The 19,776-nt window shown below is 28.0% G+C and overlaps 1 protein-coding gene across 1 annotated transcript in view; it reads right to left on the reverse strand.

The window, feature by feature from the left end:
- Positions 1 to 1,448: 1,448 nt before the first annotated feature.
- The window catches only part of LOC102808469 (retinal homeobox protein Rx1-like), a 72,112-nt gene continuing 53,784 nt past the window's right edge, over positions 1,449 to 19,776 (reverse strand). Inside the window, exon 5 of the mRNA XM_085498068.1 lies at positions 1,449 to 2,296. Coding sequence (XP_085354194.1) covers positions 1,854 to 2,296 — 443 coding nt within the window. The 3' untranslated portion in view covers positions 1,449 to 1,853. The remainder of the gene's footprint in view (positions 2,297 to 19,776) is intronic.

A 19,776-nucleotide genomic window follows, 5' to 3' on the forward strand; every position in this document is an offset into this window, starting at 1 on the left:
TTTAGGCATTGGACAAGAGATGCTTACATTGTTATATTCAGGTATTGGGCAAGGGGCATAATTAACGTATCAGCTGACTATATATGATGATGGGATCTCATTAATTTTGCCAGCATATCAAATTAGTAGACTTAGAGATGTTTAACAAACTATTTATCAGGAAATGCTTCAAGGTGTATACAGCACATGTTCTAGCGCCCTTAGTCACGAGAGGCTCGAAACCTGGTCTTGCTGCTATGCATCTATATTTGGATTTGGGTTGTTTCAGTCATTTCGGCCTGGCATTGTGCAGCACATGTTTTATAGCATAGCAATCGAGTTCGTCGGCAAGCACGGCATAGGTGTTTGTTTCTACTACGATATATTAGAATGGCATATAATACTTAAACTATCAATTCATGCGTACACCAAGCACGACATATCAATTTGCGTCTACAAATATTTTGTTCGTACTAATATATACTCGCCAATCGAGCGGGATTTTAGTTGAAAAAACATACAATGCGAACGAGGTATCAGTACACGAAAATAAATACGCCGTGCTTGTAACGAACGAGCTGTTACTAAAGGACACCAGTATATACTAGTTATAACGAACGAGCTGTCACTAAAAGACACGAGTATATACTATTTAAATTCAGTTAACTAGTTATAAACGCATTGGAGAAAGCGAACACAAACTCTAATAATTGTTTACAATGACAACATACTTTAATATTTGTAATCTGCATTTGTGAGTCGACTGTTAAATCAACAATATAAAATATGTTACACAAGTATATTTTTAACAAGTGTTATTATTCTGAAGTCTGCGAACATGATGTAACAGTTATGCTGTGAATGCATAAAAACACTACACTTTTAAAATAGAAAACAATGAAAGAAAATAAATAGAAATAGAAATATGGGTAACAATGGTTATAGTTAAACGGAAATTTGGCTCTAGCGCCCCCAATCACATCAATCTATGAATGTGGGAATAACTTGTGGTAATTTGAAAATATAGATATTATTTGTTTTATTTTTTCTACTCTCAATTATTATGCTATCATCTTTATCATAGTTGATATGTTCATCTGAACAACAAAAAGTCTTGATTTATAATCCTTACACATCGTGAATAACCTCTGTAACTTTCTAAATAGCACAAGGGTTGAAACTAACGCAGATCATATCCATGGACCGACCTGAAATTAGCCGGACAATTAATGATATGCAGAAATAAACATAAATAAAGTGCCCGCACACTATTGGCAAAGATACTCAGACGGAGACAGTCAAGAGTTAGTTTTATTGTTGACATAAAGCAAACGAAAAAAACTCATGACTGAAACTGAATTGACTATTGGGAAATTTGTTGTTTTCAAGTCACTTCCGTCTAGCAGTATTCAGGCCAATCTCGTGCCAAACTCTTTGAAAAACGAAATGGTCTGCCAAAGTTTCATCCCTTGTTTTTAGTTTTTGTTGTTTTTTGTTTGTTTTTTAGTGTAGTCAAAGGATATCATTTGAATAAAGTTGATAACGAGCTAGGGTTAGGTGGGGTACTGTAAATATATATATTTATAGTTTTGCTATTAGAATTTCACTCGTGTCTGTTTCGTTTTTTTTTTACACTTACGTATCCGGCAACGACTGACTCTTATTGTGTTAGCGCTGAATATTCACTCTTATTGTGCTAGCGGTGAATATCGACTTCTGCCGATACCCGCTCTCAGAATGGATACACTGACACGTACTTCCTCATAAAGAACACTCAGGACGCTATTATCGTGAACACACTCAAAACGAAGCGCTACTAGCACTGGTAGCACTGGCTGAAGTCTGACCTAACAAAGTATGGAATGATTGTTTTGTTATACAGCTGACATCGAAAGTTCATTTGCTTTTGATCGCAATACATTTAAACTCTGCATTCGTTTCGATTCACCTTCTTCCTCGTCCGAGTGCTCATCAGTTGGATGCTTGTATTTGTCACCTTTCTTACCGGTAACCTCAAACGACGGGTGTACACGAAACGGTACATTCTGTGATGATTGGATGACTGTTGCCATAGGCGCTGTAGGCATCAATCCGGCATAGCCAATATCAGCCATGTGATGGCCCCGCAATCCATGCATCATTGGCTGTGTGAAATATGGTGATATTGCAGTCGGTGTCACGGGAAACATAGGCCACAAGTCACGTGAGGTATCCATATGTATCGTGCAACTAGGGATATCATCAAGCTGATTGGAATCGTTGTTTACTGTCGGTGATGATCTGTTTATTGCTTGCATGGACAACTCATCGTATATTCCTAAAAAAAAAGTACGTATGAATAACGTACTGTTAGTGATGCGCGGTGACGTAGTGATTTAGATATATAGTGTAATCAGTTGATATAGTGATTTAGATGCATAGTGTAATCAGTTGATATAGTGATTTAGATACAAGTAACGTAAATGAAAGCAATAAAACGTACAACGTTAAGCTTTGGAACCCTGCAAGTAGGCCAGTCTAACTGGTTCTCACCACAAGGGGTTATGATCTCCCCTACCAGTCCCAAAACAGAAATAAAACACACAACAAAGTTTAAAAACTACGTGATAATACTACCAGTTGATTTATTCGTGATGAAAAGTGGGCATGATTTAAAATGACAGTAGGCGAGTTCAGTGTGTGAAAAAACAATACTTTATTTGAGATTTGACAGTCACCCGTGACACGACGTGGCGGAGCGTACTCAGGCCACCCAACGTAGCTAACTGGAAGCTTGGTGTTTATAGAAACCGACCAAAACTTGAAGTGAAAATCAACGTGATATACATAAAGTATGTCACCCCACGAAGCCGACTTAAAGCCGGGTACACCAGCACCTATGGGTCTACTCAACTGTGACGACCTTACCCGTGAAAACAATACCAATACAACAGACTGGTCCAGGAATATGAATAATAATGGGATATTAACTTGTAGCAGACTACAAACGTACTTCTAAGTAAACAGCAAGCTCGTCATTGTGCACAGAACATAGCGCATCGCATATAGCCCACTTATTGGTTAAAACCTGTAATTTATTACTTATTTTGAAAAAGTCAAATTCGGCTTTTAACCTTGAAATGAAGCGCTGCTTAAAGATTTCAAGTTGTTCGATCACGCCATTTTCTTGGCGTTTGTTGCGCCTACTGATGTGGATCGAAATCATAGCAGTACAGGCAATATAATTAAATAAGTTACGTGCTTGAAGAGATACGAATAAACCAGATCTACAAGGAGGCAATAAAATAAACCACCACACAGGTATGTCAGCATCGGATACAACAAGATTTTTTATTATTGTTTTGATACAGTTGAACAGAGGAACAATAACAGGACAATCAAGAAATATGTGACGTAAGGAGTCGTTGTCCCCGCAAAGTGGGCACGTGTTCGATTGCGGAAAAGTGGCATGAACCAGAAATCTGCCAGTAGTGTATGCTCCATGTATAATGCGCCACTGTAAGTCCCTTTCTAACTTAGTAACCGGGGAAGCATAGCAAGCTTTGAAGTTTGGTTTATCTTCGTCCGAGAGATTCAAGATTTCCCGCCACACTGTGTTACATTTATCCGGATGCCGTTTAATATGAAGCAATGTAATCATGTATTTATACACTGTCCCTTTTTCTAGTTTATATAGGGGCAAGTTTATTTCATTAGAATGATGAAGTTGGTAGTAGTCATTCCAGGGTTGGGGTGATTTAATCTCGTTATCAGTAGATATAGTGGTTTAGATATATAGTGCAATCAGTAGAAATAGTGATTTAGATATATAGTGTAATCAGTAGATAAAAGTGATTTAGATATATAGTGTAGTCACTATATATAGTGATTTAGATATATAGTATAATCAGTAGATATAGTGATTTAGATATATAGTGTAATCAGTAGATATAGTGATTTAAATATATAGTGTAATCAGAAGATATAGTGATTTAGATATATAGTGCAATCAGTAGATATATAGTGTAATCAGTAGATATAGTGATTGAGATATATAGTGTAATCAGTAGATAAAAGTGATTTAGATATATAGTGTAATCAGTAGATATAGTGATTTAGATATATAGTGTAGTCAGTAGATATAGTGATTGGGATATATAGTGTAGTCAGTAGTTATAGTGAATTAGATATATAGTGTAATCAGTAGATATAGTGATTTAGATATATAGCGTAGTCAGTAGTTATAGTGATTTAGTTAGATAGTGTAATCAGTAGATATAGTGGTTGAGATATATAGTGTAGTCAGTAGATAAAAGTGATTTAGATATATAGTGTAGTCACTAGATATAGTGATTTAGATATATAGTATAATCAGTAGATATAGTGATTTAGATATATAGTGTAATCAGTAGATATAGTGATTTAGATATATAGTGTAGTCAGTAGAAATAGTGATTGAGATATATAGTGTAATCAGTAGATAAAAGTGATTTCGATATATAGTGTAATCAGTAGATATAGTGGTTAAGATATATGGTGTAGTCAGTAGATATAGTGATTTAGATATATAGTGTAGTCAGTAGATATAGTGATTGAGATATATAGTGTAATCAGTAGATAAAAGTGATTTAGATATATAGTGTAATGAGTAGATATAGTGGTTTAGATATATGGTGTAGTCAGTAGATATAGTGATTTAGATATTTAGTGTAGTCAGTAGTTATAGTGAATTAGATATATAGTGTAATCAGTAGATATAGTGATTTAGATATATAACGTAGTCAGTAGTTATAGTGATTTAGTTAGATAGTGTAATCAGTAGATATAGTGGTTGAGATATATAGTGTAGTCAGTAGATATATAGTGAAATAGATATATAGTGTAATCAGTAGATATAGTGATTTAGATTTATAGTGTAATCAGTAGATATAGTGATTCAGATATATAGTGTAATCAGTAGATATAGTGATTTAGATGCATAGTGTAATCAGTTGATATAGTGATTTAGATATATAGTGTAATCAGAAGATATAGTGATTTAGATATATAGTGTAATCAGTAGATATAGTGATTTAGATTGATAGTGTAATCAGTAGATATAGTGATTTAGATATATAGTGTAATCAGTAGATATAGAGATATAGATGCATAGTGTAATCAGTTGATATAGTGATTTAGATATATAGTGTAATCAGAAAATATAGTGATTTAGATTTATAGTGTAATCAGTAGATATAGTGATTTAGATATATAGTGTAATCAGTAGATATAGTGATTTGGATGCATAGTGTAATCAGTTGATATAGTGATTTAGATATATAGTGTAGTCAGTAGAAATAGTGATTGAGATATATAGTGTAATCAGTAGATAAAAGTGATTTAGATATATAGTGTAATGAGTAGATATAGTGGTTTAGATATATGGTGTAGTCAATAGATATATAGTTATTTAGATATATAGTGTAATCAGTAGATATAGTGATTTAGATTTATAGTGTAATCAGTAGATACAGTGGTTTAGATATATGGTGTACTCAGTAGATATATAGTGAAATAGATATATAGTGTAATCAGTAGTTATAGTGATTTAGTTAGATAGTGTAATCAGTAGATATAGTGGTTTAGATATATAGTGTAGTCAGTAGATATAGTGATTTAGATATTTAGTGTAGTCAGTAGTTATAGTGAATTAGATATATAGTGTAATCAGTAGATATAGTGATTTAGATATATAGTGTAATCAGTAGATATAGTGATTTAGATGCATAGTGTAATCAGTAGATATAGTGGTTGACATATATAGTGTAATCAGAATATATAGTGATTTAGATATATGGTGTAGTCAGTAGATATATAGTGAAATAGATAAATAGTGTAATCAGTAGATATAGTGATTTAGATGCATAGTGTAATCAGTAGATATAGTGATTTAGATTTATAGTGTAATCAGTAGATACAGTGGTTTAGATATATGGTGTACTCAGTATATATATAGTGAAATAGATATATAGTGTAATCAGTAGTTATAGTGATTTAGTTAGATAGTGTAATCAGTAGATATAGTGGTTTAGATATATAGTGTAGTCAGTATATATATAGTGAAATAGATATATAGTGTAATCAGTAGATATAGTGATTTAGATTTATAGAGTAATCAGTAGATATAGTGATTTAGATATATAGTGTAATCAGTAGATATAGTGATTTAGATATATAGTGTAATCAGAAGATATAGTGATTTAGATTTATAGTGTAATCAGTAGATATAGTGATTTAGATATATAGTGTAATCAGTAGATATAGTGATTTAGATGCATAGTGTAATCAGTTGATATAGTGATTTAGATATATAGTGTAATCAGAAGATATAGTGATTTAAATATATAGTGCAATCAGTAGATATAGTGATTTAAATATATAGTGTAATCAGTAGATAAAAGTGATTTAGATATATCGTGTAATCAGTAGATATAGTGATTTAGATATATAGTGTAGTCAGTAGAAATAGTGATTGAGATATATAGTGTAATCAGTAGAAAAAAAGTGATTTAGATATATAGTGTAATCAGTAGATATAGTGGTTTAGATATATGGTGTAATCAGTAGATATAGTGATTTAGATACATAGTGTGATCGGTAGATATAGTGATTGAGATATATAGTGTAATCAGTAGATATAGTGTTTTAGATATATAGTGTAGTCAGTACATATAGTGAATTAGATATATAGTGTAATCAGTAGATATAGTGATTTAGATTTATAGTGTAATCAGTAGATATAGTGATTTAGATTGATAGTGTAATCAGTAGATATAGTGATTTAGATATATAGTGTAAACAGTAGATATAGTGATTTAAATGCATAGTGTAATCAGTTGATATAGTGATTTAGATATATAGTGTAATCAGAAGATATAATGATTTAGATACACAGTGCAATCAGTAGATATAGTGATTTAAATATATAGTGTAATCAGTAGATAAAAGTGATTTAGATATATAGTGTAATCAGTAGATATTGTGATTTAGATATATAGTGTAGTCAGTTGATATAGTGATTGAGATATATAGTGTGATCAGTAGATATAGTGATTTAGATATATAGCGTAGTCAGTAGATGTACTGAATTAGTTAGATATTGTAATCAGTAGATATAGTGATTTAGATATACAGTGTAATCAGTAGATATAGTGATTTAGATATATAGCGTAGTCAGTAGATGTACTGATATAGTTAGATATTGTAACCACTAGATATAGTGATTTAGATATATAGTGTAATCAGTAGATATAGTGATTAAGATATACAGTGTAATCAGTAGATAAAAGTGATTTAGATATATAGTGTAATCAGTAGATATAGTGGTTTAGATATATAGTGTAGTCAGTAGATATAGTGAATTAGATATATAGTGTAATCAGTTGATAGAGTGATTTAGATATAAAGTGTAAACAGTAGATATAGCGATTTAGATATATACTCTAATCAGTAGATATAGTGATTTAGTTTTATAGTGTAGTCAGTAGATATATAGTGAAATAGATATATAGTGTAATCAGTAGATATAGTGATTTAGATTTATAGTGTAATCAGTAGATATAGCGATTTAGATATATAGTGTAATCAGTAGATATAGTGATTTAGATGCATAGTGTAATCAGTAGATATAGTGACTTAGATATATAGTGTAATCAGTAGATATAGTGATTTAGATGCATAGTGTAATCAGTTGATATAGTGATTTAGATATATAGTGTAATCAGAAGATATAGTGATTTAGATATATAGTGCAATCAGTAGATATAGTGATTTAAATATATAGTGTAATCAGTAGATAAAAGTGATTTAGATATATAGTGTAATCAGTAGATATAGTGATTTAGATATATAGTGTAGTCAGTAGAAATAGTGATTTAAATATATAGTGTAATCAGTAGATAAAAGTGATTTAGATATACAGTGTAATCAGTAGATATAGTGATTTAGATATATAGTGTAGTCTGTAGAAATAGTGATTGAGATATATAGTGTAATCAGTAGAAAAAAGTGATTTAGATATATAGTGTAATCAGTAGATATAGTGGTTTAGATATACGGTGTAATCAGTAGATATAGTGATTTAGATATATAGTGTGATCAGTAGATATAGTGATTGAGATATATAGTGTAATCAGTAGATATAGTGGTTTAGATATATAGTGTAGTCAGTACATATAGTGAATTAGATATATAGTGTAATCAGTAGATATAGTGATTTAGATTTATAGTGTAATCAGTAGATATAGTGATTTAGATTGATAGTGTAATCAGTAGATACAGTGATTTAGATATATAGTGTAAACAGTAGATATAGTGATTTAGATGCATAGTGTAATCAGTTGATATAGTGATTTAGATATATAGTGTAATCAGAAGATATAGCGATTTAGATATATAGTGCAATCAGTAGATATAGTGATTTAAATATATAGTGTAATCAGTAGATAAAAGTGATTTAGATATATAGTGTAATCAGTAGATATTGTGATTTAGATATATAGTGTAGTCAGTTGATATCGTGATTGAGATATATAGTGTAATCAGTAGATATAGTGATTTAGATATATAGCGTAGTCAGTAGATGTACTGAATTAGTTAGATATTGTAATCAGTAGATATAAAGTGTAATCAGTAGATATAGTGATTTAGATATATAGTGTAATCAGTAGATATAGTGATTAAGATATACAGTGTAATCAGTAGATAAAAGTGATTTAGATATATAGTGTAATCAGTAGATATAGTGGTTTAGATATATAGTGTAGTCAGTAGATATAGTGAATTAGATATATAGTGTAATCAGTTGATATAGTGATTTAGATATAAAGTGTAATCAGTAGATATAGCGATTTAGATATATACTGTAATCAGTAGATATAGTGATTTAGATTTATAGTGTAATCAGTAGATATAGTTATTTAGATATATAGTGTAATCAGTAGATATAGTGATTTAGATGCATAGTGTAATCAGTTGATATAGTGATTTAGATTGATAGTGTAATCAGTAGATAGAGTGATTTAGATATATAGTGTAAACAGTAGATATAGTGATTTGGATGCATAGTGTAATCAGTTGATATAGTGATTTAGATATATAGTGTAATCAGAAGATATAGCGATTTAGATATATAGTGCAATCAGTAGATATAGTGATTTAAATATATAGTGTAATCAGTAGATAAAAGTGATTTAGATATATAGTGTAATCAGTAGATATTGTGATTTAGATATATAGTGTAGTCAGTAGATATCGTGATTGAGATATATAGTGTAATCAGTAGATATAGTGATTTAGATATATAGCGTAGTCAGTAGATGTACTGAATTAGTTAGATATTGTAATCAGTAGATATAAAGTGTAATCAGTAGATATAGTGATTTAGATATATAGTGTAATCAGTAGATATAGTGATTAAGATATACAGTGTAATCAGTAGATAAAAGTGATTTAGATATATAGTGTAATAGTAGATATAGTGGTTTAGATATATAGTGTAGTCAGTAGATATAGTGAATTAGATATATAGTGTAATCAGTTGATATAGTGATTTAGATATAAAGTGTAATCAGTAGATATAGCGATTTAGATATATACTGTAATCAGTAGATATAGTGATTTAGATTTATAGTGTAATCAGTAGATATAGTTATTTAGATATATAGTGTAATCAGTAGATATAGTGATTTAGATGCATAGTGTAATCAGTTGATATAGTGATTTAGATATATAGTGTAATCAGAAGATATAGTGATTTAGATATATAGCGCAATCAGTAGATATAGTGATTTAGATATTTAGTGTTATCAGTAGATATAGTGATTGAGATATATAGTGCAATCAGTAGATAAAAGTGATTTAGATATATATAGTAATCAGTAGATATAGTGATTTAGATATCTAGTGTAGTCAGTAGATATAGAGATTGAGATATATAGTGTAGTCAGTAGATATAGTGAATTAGATATATAGTGTAATCAGTTGATATAGTGAATTAGATATAAAGTGTAATCAGTAGATATAGCGATATAGATATATACTGTAATCAGTAGATATAGTGATTTAGATTTATAGTGTAATCAGTAGATATAGTTATTTAGATGCATCGTGTAATCAGTAGATATAGTGATTAAGATATATAGTGTAATCAGAAGATATAGTGATTTAGATATATAGTGCAATCAGTATATATAGTGATTAATATATATAGTGTAATCAGTAGTTATAGTGATTTAGATATATAGCGTAGTCAGTAGATGTAGTGATTTAGATATATAGTGCAATCAGTAGATATAGTGATTTAAATATATAGTGTAATCAGTAGATATAGTGATTAAGATATACAGTGTAAACAGTAGATAAAAGTGATTTAGATATATAGTGTAATCAGTAGATATAGTGGTTTAGATATATAGTGTAGTCAGTAGATATATGATTTAGATATATAGTGTAATCAGTAGATATAGAGATTTAGATATATAGCGTAGTCAGTAGATATAGCGATTTAGATGTATAGTGTAGTCAGTAGTTATAGTGATTTAGTTTGATAGTGTAATCAGTAGATATAGTGGTTTTGATATATAGTGTAGTCAGTAGATATAGTGAATTAGATATATAGTGTAATCAGTTGATATAGTGATTTAGATATAAAGTGTAATCAGCAGATATAGCGATTTAGATTTATAGTGTAATCAGTAGATATAGTTATTTAGATATATAGTGCAATCAGTAGATATAGTGATTTAGATATAAAGTGTAATCAGTATATATAATGATTGAGATATATAGTGTAATCAGTAGATAAAAGTGATTTAGATATATAGTGTAATCAGTAGAAAAAAGTGATTTAGATATATAGTGTAATCAGTAGATATAGTGATTTAGATATATAGTGTAGTCAGTAGATATAGTGATTGAGATATATAGTGTAGTCAGTAGATATAGTTAATTAGATATGTAGTGAAATCAGTTAATATAGTGATTTAGATATAAAGTGTAATCAGTAGATATAGCGATTTAGATATATACTGTAATCAGCAGATATAGTTATTTAGATATATAGTGTAATCAGTAGATATAGTGATTTAGATGCATAGTGTAATCAGTTGTTATAGTGATTTAGATATATAGTGTAAACAGTAGATATAGTGATTTAGATGTATAGTGTAATCAGTAGATACAGTGGTTTAGATATATGGTGTACTCAGTAGATATATAGTGAAATAGATATATAGTGTAATCAGTAGTTATAGTGATTTAGTTAGATAGTGTAATCAGTAGATATAGTGGTTTAGATATATAGTGTAGTCAGTAGATATAGTGATTTAGATATTTAGTGTAGTCAGTAGTTATAGTGAATTAGATATATAGTGTAATCAGTAGATATAGTGATTTAGATATATAGTGTAATCAGTAGATATAGTGATTTAGATGCATAGTGTAATCAGTAGATATAGTGGTTGAGATATATAGTGTAATCAGAAGATATAGTGATTTAGATATATAGTGTAATAAGTAGATATAGTGATTTAGATTTATAGTGTAATCAGTAGATATAGTGATTTAGATATATAGTGTAATCAGTAGATATAGTGATTTAGATGCATAGTGTAATCAGTAGATATAGTGATTTAGATATATAGCGTAGTCAGTAGATGTACTGAATTAGTTAGATATTGTAATCAGTAGATATAAAGTGTAATCAGTAGATAAAAGTGATTTAGATATATAGTGTAATCAGTAGATATAGTGGTTTAGATATATAGTGTAGTCAGTAGATATAGTGAATTAGATATATAGTGTAATCAGTTGATATAGTGATTTAGATATAAAGTGTAATCAGTAGATATAGCGATTTAGATATATACTGTAATCAGTAGATATAGTGATTTAGATTTATAGTGTAATCAGTAGATATAGTTATTTAGATATATAGTGTAATCAGTAGATATAGTGATTTAGATGCATAGTGTAATCAGTTGATATAGTGATTTAGATTGATAGTGTAATCAGTAGATACAGTGATTTAGATATATAGTGTAAACAGCAGATATAGTGATTTAGATGCATAGTGTAATCAGTTGATATAGTGATTTAGATATATAGTGTAATCAGAAGATATAGCGATTTAGATATATAGTGCAATCAGTAGATATAGTGATTTAAATATATAGTGTAATCAGTAGATAAAAGTGATTTAGATATATAGTGTAATCAGTAGATTTTGTGATTTAGATATATAGTGTAGTCAGTTGATATCGTGATTGAGATATATAGTGTAATCAGTAGATATAGTGATTTAGATATATAGCGTAGTCAGTAGATGTACTGAATTAGTTAGATATTGTAATCAGTAGATATAAAGTGTAATCAGTAGATATAGTGATTTAGATATATAGTGTAATCAGTAGATATAGTGATTAAGATATACAGTGTAATCAGTAGATAAAAGTGATTTAGATATATAGTGTAATCAGTAGATATAGTGGTTTAGATATATAGTGTAGTCAGTAGATATAGTGAATTAGATATATAGTGTAATCAGTTGATATAGTGATTTAGATATAAAGTGTAATCAGTAGATATAGCGATTTAGATATATACTGTAATCAGTAGATATAGTGATTTAGATTTATAGTGTAATCAGTAGATATAGTTATTTAGATATATAGTGTAATCAGTAGATATAGTGATTTAGATGCATAGTGTAATCAGTTGATATAGTGATTTAGATATATAGTGTAATCAGAAGATATAGTGATTTAGATATATAGCGCAATCAGTAGATATAGTGATTTACATATTTAGTGTTATCAGTAGATATAGTGATTGAGATATATAGTGCAATCAGTAGATAAAAGTGATTTAGATATATATAGTAATCAGTAGATATAGTGATTTAGATATCTAGTGTAGTCAGTAGATATAGAGATTGAGATATATAGTGTAGTCAGTAGATATAGTGAATTAGATATATAGTGTAATCAGTTGATATAGTGATTTAGATATAAAGTGTAATCAGTAGATATAGCGATATAGATATATACTGTAATCAGTAGATATAGTGATTTAGATTTATAGTGTAATCAGTAGATATAGTTATTTAGATGCATCGTGTAATCAGTAGATATAGTGATTAAGATATATAGTGTAATCAGAAGATATAGTGATTTAGATATATAGTGCAATCAGTATATATAGTGATTAATATATATAGTGTAATCAGTAGTTATAGTGATTTAGATATATAGCGTAGTCAGTAGATGTAGTGATTTAGATATATAGTGCAATCAGTAGATATAGTGATTTAAATATATAGTGTAATCAGTAGATATAGTGATTAAGATATACAGTGTAAACAGTAGATAAAAGTGATTTAGATATATAGTGTAATCAGTAGATATAGTGGTTTAGATATATAGTGTAGTCAGTAGATATATGATTTAGATATATAGTGTAATCAGTAGATATAGAGATTTAGATATATAGCGTAGTCAGTAGATATAGCGATTTAGATGTATAGTGTAGTCAGTAGTTATAGTGATTTAGTTTGATAGTGTAATCAGTAGATATAGTGGTTTTGATATATAGTGTAGTCAGTAGATATAGTGAATTAGATATATAGTGTAATCAGTTGATATAGTGATTTAGATATAAAGTGTAATCAGCAGATATAGCGATTTAGATTTATAGTGTAATCAGTAGATATAGTTATTTAGATATATAGTGCAATCAGTAGATATAGTGATTTAGATATAAAGTGTAATCAGTAGATATAGTGATTGAGATATATAGTGTAATCAGTAGATAAAAGTGATTTAGATATATAGTGTAATCAGTAGATAAAAGTGATTTAGATATATAGTGTAATCAGTAGATATAGTGATTTAGATATATAGTGTAGTCAGTAGATATAGTGATTGAGATATATAGTGTAGTCAGTAGATATAGTTAATTAGATATGTAGTGAAATCAGTTAATATAGTGATTTAGATATAAAGTGTAATCAGTAGATATAGCGATTTAGATATATACTGTAATCAGCAGATATAGTTATTTAGATATATAGTGTAATCAGTAGATATAGTGATTTAGATGCATAGTGTAATCAGTTGTTATAGTGATTTAGATATATAGTGTAAACAGTAGATATAGTGATTTAGATGTATAGTGTAATCAGTAGATACATTGGTTTAGATATATGGTGTACTCAGTAGATATATAGTGAAATAGATATATAGTGTAATCAGTAGTTATAGTGATTTAGTTAGATAGTGTAATCAGTAGATATAGTGGTTTAGATATATAGTGTAGTCAGTAGATATAGTGATTTAGATATTTAGTGTAGTCAGTAGTTATAGTGAATTAGATATATAGTGTAATCAGTAGATATAGTGATTTAGATATATAGTGTAATCAGTAGATATAGTGATTTAGATGCATAGTGTAATCAGTAGATATAGTGGTTGAGATATATAGTGTAATCAGAAGATATAGTGATTTAGATATATAGCGTAGTCAGTAGATGTAGTGATTTAGATATATAGTGCAATCAGTAGATATAGTGATTTAAATATATAGTGTAATCAGTAGATATAGTGATAAAGATATACAGTGTAAACAGTAGATAAAAGTGATTTAGATATATAGTGTAATCAGTAGATATAGTGGTTTAGATATATAGTGTAGTCAGTAGATATATGATTTAGATATATAGTGTAATCAGTAGATATAGAGATTTAGATATATAGCGTAGTCAGTAGATATAGCGATTTAGATGTATAGTGTAGTCAGTAGTTATAGTGATTTAGTTTGATAGTGTAATCAGTAGATATAGTGGTTTTGATATATAGTGTAGTCAGTAGATATAGTGAATTAGATATATAGTGTAATCAGTTGATATAGTGATTTAGATATAAAGTGTAATCAGCAGATATAGCGATTTAGATTTATAGTGTAATCAGTAGATATAGTTATTTAGATATATAGTGCAATCAGTAGATATAGTGATTTAGATATAAAGTGTAATCAGTAGATATAGTGATTGAGATATATAGTGTAATCAGTAGATAAAAGTGATTTAGATATATAGTGTAATCAGTAGAAAAAAGTGATTTAGATATATAGTGTAATCAGTAGATATAGTGATTTAGATATATAGTGTAGTCAGTAGATATAGTGATTGAGATATATAGTGTAGTCAGTAGATATAGTTAATTAGATATGTAGTGAAATCAGTTAATATAGTGATTTAGATATAAAGTGTAATCAGTAGATATAGCGATTTAGATATATACTGTAATCAGCAGATATAGTTATTTAGATATATAGTGTAATCAGTAGATATAGTGATTTAGATGCATAGTGTAATCAGTTGTTATAGTGATTTAGATATATAGTGTAAACAGTAGATATAGTGATTTAGATGTATAGTGTAATCAGTAGATACAGTGGTTTAGATATATGGTGTACTCAGTAGATATATAGTGAAATAGATATATAGTGTAATCAGTAGTTATAGTGATTTAGTTAGATAGTGTAATCAGTAGATATAGTGGTTTAGATATATAGTGTAGTCAGTAGATATAGTGATTTAGATATTTAGTGTAGTCAGTAGTTATAGTGAATTAGATATATAGTGTAATCAGTAGATATAGTGATTTAGATATATAGTGTAATCAGTAGATATAGTGATTTAGATGCATAGTGTAATCAGTAGATATAGTGGTTGAGATATATAGTGTAATCAGAAGATATAGTGATTTAGATATATAGTGTAATAAGTAGATATAGTGATTTAGATTTATAGTGTAATCAGTAGATATAGTGATTTAGATATATAGTGTAATCAGTAGATATAGTGATTTAGATGCATAGTGTAATCAGTAGATATAGTGATTTAGATATATAGCGTAGTCAGTAGATGTACTGAATTAGTTAGATATTGTAATCAGTAGATATAAAGTGTAATCAGTAGATATAGTGATTCAGATATATAGTGTAATCAGTAGATATAGTGATTAAGATATACAGTGTAATCAGTAGATAAAAGTGATTTAGATATATAGTGTAATCAGTAGATATAGTGGTTTAGATATATAGTGTAGTCAGTAGATATAGTGAATTAGATATATAGTGTAATCAGTTGATATAGTGATTTAGATATAAAGTGTAATCAGTAGATATAGCGATTTAGATATATACTGTAATCAGTAGATATAGTGATTTAGATTTATAGTGTAATCAGTAGATATAGTTATTTAGATATATAGTGTAATCAGTAGATATAGTGATTTAGATGCATAGTGTAATCAGTTGATATAGTGATTTAGATTGATAGTGTAATCAGTAGATACAGTGATTTAGATATATAGTGTAAACAGTAGATATAGTGATTTAGATGCATAGTGTAATCAGTTGATATAGTGATTTAGATATATAGTGTAATCAGAAGATATAGCGATTTAGATATATAGTGCAATCAGTAGATATAGTGATTTAAATATATAGTGTAATCAGTAGATAAAAGTGATTTAGATATATAGTGTAATCAGTAGATTTTTTGATTTAGATATATAGTGTAGTCAGTTGATATCGTGATTGAGATATATAGTGTAATCAGTAGATATAGTGATTTAGATATATAGCGTAGTCAGTAGATGTACTGAATTAGTTAGATATTGTAATCAGTAGATATAAAGTGTAATCAGTAGATATAGTGATTTAGATATATAGTGTAATCAGTAGATATAGTGATTAAGATATACAGTGTAATCAGTAGATAAAAGTGATTTAGATATATAGTGTAATCAGTAGATATAGTGGTTTAGATATATAGTGTAGTCAGTAGATATAGTGAATTAGATATATAGTGTAATCAGTTGATATAGTGATTTAGATATAAAGTGTAATCAGTAGATATAGCGATTTAGATATATACTGTAATCAGTAGATATAGTGATTTAGATTTATAGTGTAATCAGTAGATATAGTTATTTAGATATATAGTGTAATCAGTAGATATAGTGATTTAGATGCATAGTGTAATCAGTTGATATAGTGATTTAGATATATAGTGTAATCAGAAGATATAGTGATTTAGATATATAGCGCAATCAGTAGATATAGTGATTTACATATTTAGTGTTATCAGTAGATATAGTGATTGAGATATATAGTGCAATCAGTAGATAAAAGTGATTTAGATATATATAGTAATCAGTAGATATAGTGATTTAGATATCTAGTGTAGTCAGTAGATATAGAGATTGAGATATATAGTGTAGTCAGTAGATATAGTGAATTAGATATATAGTGTAATCAGTTGATATAGTGATTTAGATATAAAGTGTAATCAGTAGATATAGCGATATAGATATATACTGTAATCAGTAGATATAGTGATTTAGATTTATAGTGTAATCAGTAGATATAGTTATTTAGATGCATCGTGTAATCAGTAGATATAGTGATTAAGATATATAGTGTAATCAGAAGATATAGTGATTTAGATATATAGTGCAATCAGTATATATAGTGATTAAGATATATAGTGTAATCAGTAGTTATAGTGATTTAGATATATAGCGTGGTCAGTAGATGTAGTGATTTAGATATATAGTGCAATCAGTAGATATAGTGATTTAAATATATAGTGTAATCAGTAGATATAGTGATTAAGATATACAGTGTAAACAGTAGATAAAAGTGATTTAGATATATAGTGTAATCAGTAGATATAGTGGTTTAGATATATAGTGTAGTCAGTAGATATATGATTTAGATATATAGTGTAATCAGTAGATATAGAGATTTAGATATATAGCGTAGTCAGTAGATATAGCGATTTAGATGTATAGTGTAGTCAGTAGTTATAGTGATTTAGTTTGATAGTGTAATCAGTAGATATAGTGGTTTTGATATATAGTGTAGTCAGTAGATATAGTGAATTAGATATATAGTGTAATCAGTTGATATAGTGATTTAGATATAAAGTGTAATCAGCAGATATAGCGATTTAGATTTATAGTGTAATCAGTAGATATAGTTATTTAGATATATAGTGCAATCAGTAGATATAGTGATTTAGATATAAAGTGTAATCAGTAGATATAGTGATTGAGATATATAGTGTAATCAGTAGATAAAAGTGATTTAGATATATAGTGTAATCAGTAGATAAAAGTGATTTAGATATATAGTGTAATCAGTAGATATAGTGATTTAGATATATAGTGTAGTCAGTAGATATAGTGATTGAGATATATAGTGTAGTCAGTAGATATAGTTAATTAGATATGTAGTGAAATCAGTTAATATAGTGATTTAGATATAAAGTGTAATCAGTAGATATAGCGATTTAGATATATACTGTAATCAGCAGATATAGTTATTTAGATATATAGTGTAATCAGTAGATATAGTGATTTAGATGCATAGTGTAATCAGTTGTTATAGTGATTTAGATATATAGTGTAAACAGTAGATATAGTGATTTAGATGTATAGTGTAATCAGTAGATACATTGGTTTAGATATATGGTGTACTCAGTAGATATATAGTGAAATAGATATATAGTGTAATCAGTAGTTATAGTGATTTAGTTAGATAGTGTAATCAGTAGATATAGTGGTTTAGATATATAGTGTAGTCAGTAGATATAGTGATTTAGATATTTAGTGTAGTCAGTAGTTATAGTGAATTAGATATATAGTGTAATCAGTAGATATAGTGATTTAGATATATAGTGTAATCAGTAGATATAGTGATTTAGATGCATAGTGTAATCAGTAGATATAGTGGTTGAGATATATAGTGTAATCAGAAGATATAGTGATTTAGATATATAGTGTAATCAGTAGATATAGTGATTTAGATTTATAGTGTAATCAGTAGATATAGTGATTTAGATATATAGTGTAATCAGTAGATATAGTGATTTAGATGCATAGTGTAATCAGTTGATATAGTGATTTAGATATATAATGTAATCAGAAGATATAGTGATTTAGATATATAGTGTAATCAGTAGATATAGTGATTTAGATTTATAGTGTAATCAGTAGATATAGTGATTTGATATATAGTGTAATCAGTAGATATAGTGATTTAGATGCATAGTGTAATCAGTTGATATAGTGATTTAGATATATAGTGTAATCAGAAGATATAGTGATTTAGATTTATAGTGTAATCAGTAGATATAGTGATTTAGATATATAGTGTAATCAGTAGATATAGTGATTTAGACGCATAGTGTAATCAGTTGATATAGTGATTTAGATATATAGTGTAGTCAGTAGAAATAGTGATTGAGATATATAGTGTAATCAGTAGATAAAAGTGATTTACATATATAGTGTAATGAGTAGATATAGTGATTTAGATATATGGTGTAGTCAGTAGATATATAGTGAAATAGATATATAGTGTAATCAGTAGTTATAGTGATTTAGTTAGATAGTGTAATCAGTAGATATAGTGGTTTAGATATATAGTGTAGTCAGTAGATATATAGTGAAATAGATTTAGATGCATAGTGTAATCAGTAGATATAGTGGTTGGGATATATAGTGTAATCAGAAGATATAGTGATTTAGATATATAGTGTAATCAGTAGATATAGTGATTTAGATTTATAGTGTAATCAGTAGATATAGTGATTTTGATATATAATGTAATCAGTAGATATAGTGATTTAGATGCATAGTGTAATCAGTTGATATAGTGATTTAGATATATAGTGTAATCAGAAGATATAGTGATTTAGATATATAGTGT

Source organism: Saccoglossus kowalevskii, chromosome 1 (genome assembly GCF_978046115.1).
Source record: "Saccoglossus kowalevskii chromosome 1, keSacKowa6.1, whole genome shotgun sequence".
Classification (NCBI taxonomy): domain Eukaryota; kingdom Metazoa; phylum Hemichordata; class Enteropneusta; family Harrimaniidae; genus Saccoglossus; species Saccoglossus kowalevskii.